Source organism: Chaetura pelagica, unplaced genomic scaffold, assembly GCF_000747805.2.
Source record: "Chaetura pelagica isolate M959 unplaced genomic scaffold, ChaPel_1.0 scaffold471, whole genome shotgun sequence".
NCBI classification, from domain to species: Eukaryota; Metazoa; Chordata; class Aves; order Apodiformes; family Apodidae; genus Chaetura; species Chaetura pelagica.
In genome coordinates, this window is record NW_009952430.1 from 2,681,248 (window position 1) to 2,683,711 (window position 2,464).

Here is a 2,464-nt window from a genome sequence, read left to right on the forward strand (position 1 = left end):
GCCCTGGGAAGTGGCAGTGCACCCCAAAAGGTGACAGTGTCCCTGGAAACGTGGAGCTGTCCCGACGAAAGCGGCAGCAGCAGCAGGAAGGTGGTGATGTCCCCAGGAAGGTGACAGTGTCCTTGGAAGGGTGGATTTGTCACTGGAAAGGTGGCAGCATCCTTGGGAAGGTGCTGATGTCCCCAGAGAACATAGTGATATCCCTGGAAAGTTGTTGATGTTCCCAGGAAGGTGGCGATGTTCCTGGCAAGGCAGAGCTGTCCGCAGGAAGGTGACAGTGTCTCCAGGAATGTGGCATTGTCCCCAGGAAGCACCACAAGCCTGTGCCGCTGTTTCTGCTGTCCTGACCTCCCTGGCCCCGGGTTTTGTTGGTGCCCCCCCCTTGGTGTCCCTGCAGCAGGGGGGGCTGTGCTGTTTGAGGGGCCATAGTGATGATTTAGACATAGCAGGTGACGTCGGGGACACCGGGGGACATGGAGGCTGGGGGAAGGTGGGACCAGGCAGGGCTGGGGTCCTGGGCTCTGGGTGCCCGTCCAGGGGGGTCAGGGTGGGCGGCAGCAAGACCCCGGGCATCGCCCACCACCCATCCCTGAGCCAGCAGAGGGTGGCAGGAGGCAGGTGCCCACCTGGGGGTGAGTTCGTCTGCTCTCAGCAAGGGACAGCAGTGACACCACCTGCCTCAGGCTGGGGTCACCCTCTGTCACTTCACATGTGCTGCCTCACTGCAGGTCCCTTGGGAGAGGGGACAACGGTGTCACCTGTCACCGGCACTCTGGGAGGAGAGCAGAGCATCGTGGGGACAGACTGAGCAGGGACAGTGGGGACATTGGGGCTGATGTCACAGGCTCTGGCCGGGGTGGGATGGCACAGAGCAGGGACCGGTGGTGACACCCCTGCTGGTGGCACTGACACGGTGCCAGTGCTGGCGTGGTGTGTCCCAGCACTGCCCCATCGCTCTGTCCTCCCACAGGGCTGCTGCGGTTTGAGGTCCCCTCCCTCCTCGTCCCCCCAGACGTCACCCTGTGCCGGGACCTGCCAGAGACACCGCAGAGACTCTCGAGGCCAGAGGAGGAGGAGGAGGAGTCGGAGAGCACAGCCCTATGACAGTGTCCCTGTCCCCAAGCTCCTTGTGGCACCTGTGGCTCAGCACTGGCCACCGGCATCAAGGGCCACCGGCACAGCAGTTTTGGGTGGCAAAGCACCCGATTTGGGGGCAGTTGCTCTTCTTGGTTTCATTTTCTTTTCGCCTTATCCAGACTTTGCCTTTTGGCCAGGGGCCTGTGCCCCCCCAGCCCCACAGCACCCGTGGCCCTGGGACGACACCACCATCTCCTCCGTGCCATGGCAGCAGGTGGCACTGGGAACTGGCCGGGTGACAACGAGCTCACCGGCGCTTTGCAGCGGGATTTAATTTCCTAGGCTTCTTCCCCCTCCGCTTGTTGGCCGGAGCAGGATGGGACCTGACCAGCAATAACCTGGGGTGCAGGTTGTGGACCCCCCAGGCTCTCAGGGTGCCAGCGGGCACCCACTGTCCCCATGGGTTGGTGGCTTTGGTCGTGTATACAAAGAGAAATTAACCTTTTATCCTTTCCAGAGAGAGATCTATATATATATATATATTTCAGCAGAGATATATATATATGATATATATTTGTATATATAGAAGGAGAAAATATAGAGATTGGTTTTATTTGGAGCCATTCCCAGTCACCCAGCACACAGAGGGAGGATGGAAATGGCAGCGCTTGCACCCCCCCCCCCCCCCCCCGCCGCCCCCGGCGCACCCCCGCCGAGAACTCTCCCAGACCCCCCCGCAGACCCCTCACAGACCCTCCCTCTCGGCAGCTGAGACCAGCCGTGGAGGTGGCAGGTGTTGGGGAGACAGGGGGGATGTGTGGGGGGGTGAGGGTTGGGTGGGAAATGGTGGGGTGGGGTCTGTGAGGGATGTCAGGGTCCTGGTGCCATGGACCAGCAGTGCCAGGCATGGGGTGGTCCCTGCCCAGATCTAGGAGGTCCCAGCCTGGATTTGGGGTGGTCCTAATCCCTACTAAAGGGTTTATGACCCAGATTCTTGGAGAGCACTTTGCACAACTGGGTTTTAATGAGGGCTGGGGTGATAAAATGGTGGGGTTTTCTCCGTGGGGGCTGCCATCCCCCAAGGGATGGGGTAGTCAAGCCTGGGGTGGTTTCAGGCTAGTTTTGAGGTGGTCCCAAACCTGGGGTGGGCTTGTGGCAGTTCCTTTCCTGTGTTTTGGGACCAAGCAGAGTGTGCAGAGGACAATCCCGCTTAGGAGGGGAGGACGTGTAGTGGATGGGTTTGGGTGGCACCGGCCCCCCACCCATCTTGGTGGGACGGGGAGGGCTGGTACCCTGAGGAGGAGTAAGATGGTGTAGAGGCATCTCTGGGCCATGAACATGCAGGTGCCAGGGAAGGTGGCGGGGGGGGGGGGGCACAGCAGCACCT

General features: G+C 60.7%; 2 protein-coding genes across 2 annotated transcripts in view; one reads left to right on the forward strand and one right to left on the reverse strand.

The window, feature by feature from the left end:
- Positions 1-1,104, forward strand: part of ARHGAP44 (Rho GTPase activating protein 44) — a 35,531-nt gene extending 34,427 nt beyond the window's left edge. Inside the window, exon 19 of the mRNA XM_010008267.1 lies at positions 971-1,104. Within this exon, the coding sequence (XP_010006569.1) occupies positions 971-1,104 (134 nt within the window). The remainder of the gene's footprint in view (positions 1-970) is intronic.
- Positions 1,105-2,193: 1,089 nt separating this feature from the next.
- The window catches only part of CFAP52 (cilia and flagella associated protein 52), a 48,215-nt gene continuing 47,944 nt past the window's right edge, over positions 2,194-2,464 (reverse strand). The window contains exon 23 of the mRNA XM_010008268.1: positions 2,194-2,370. Coding sequence (XP_010006570.1) covers positions 2,194-2,370 — 177 coding nt within the window. The remainder of the gene's footprint in view (positions 2,371-2,464) is intronic.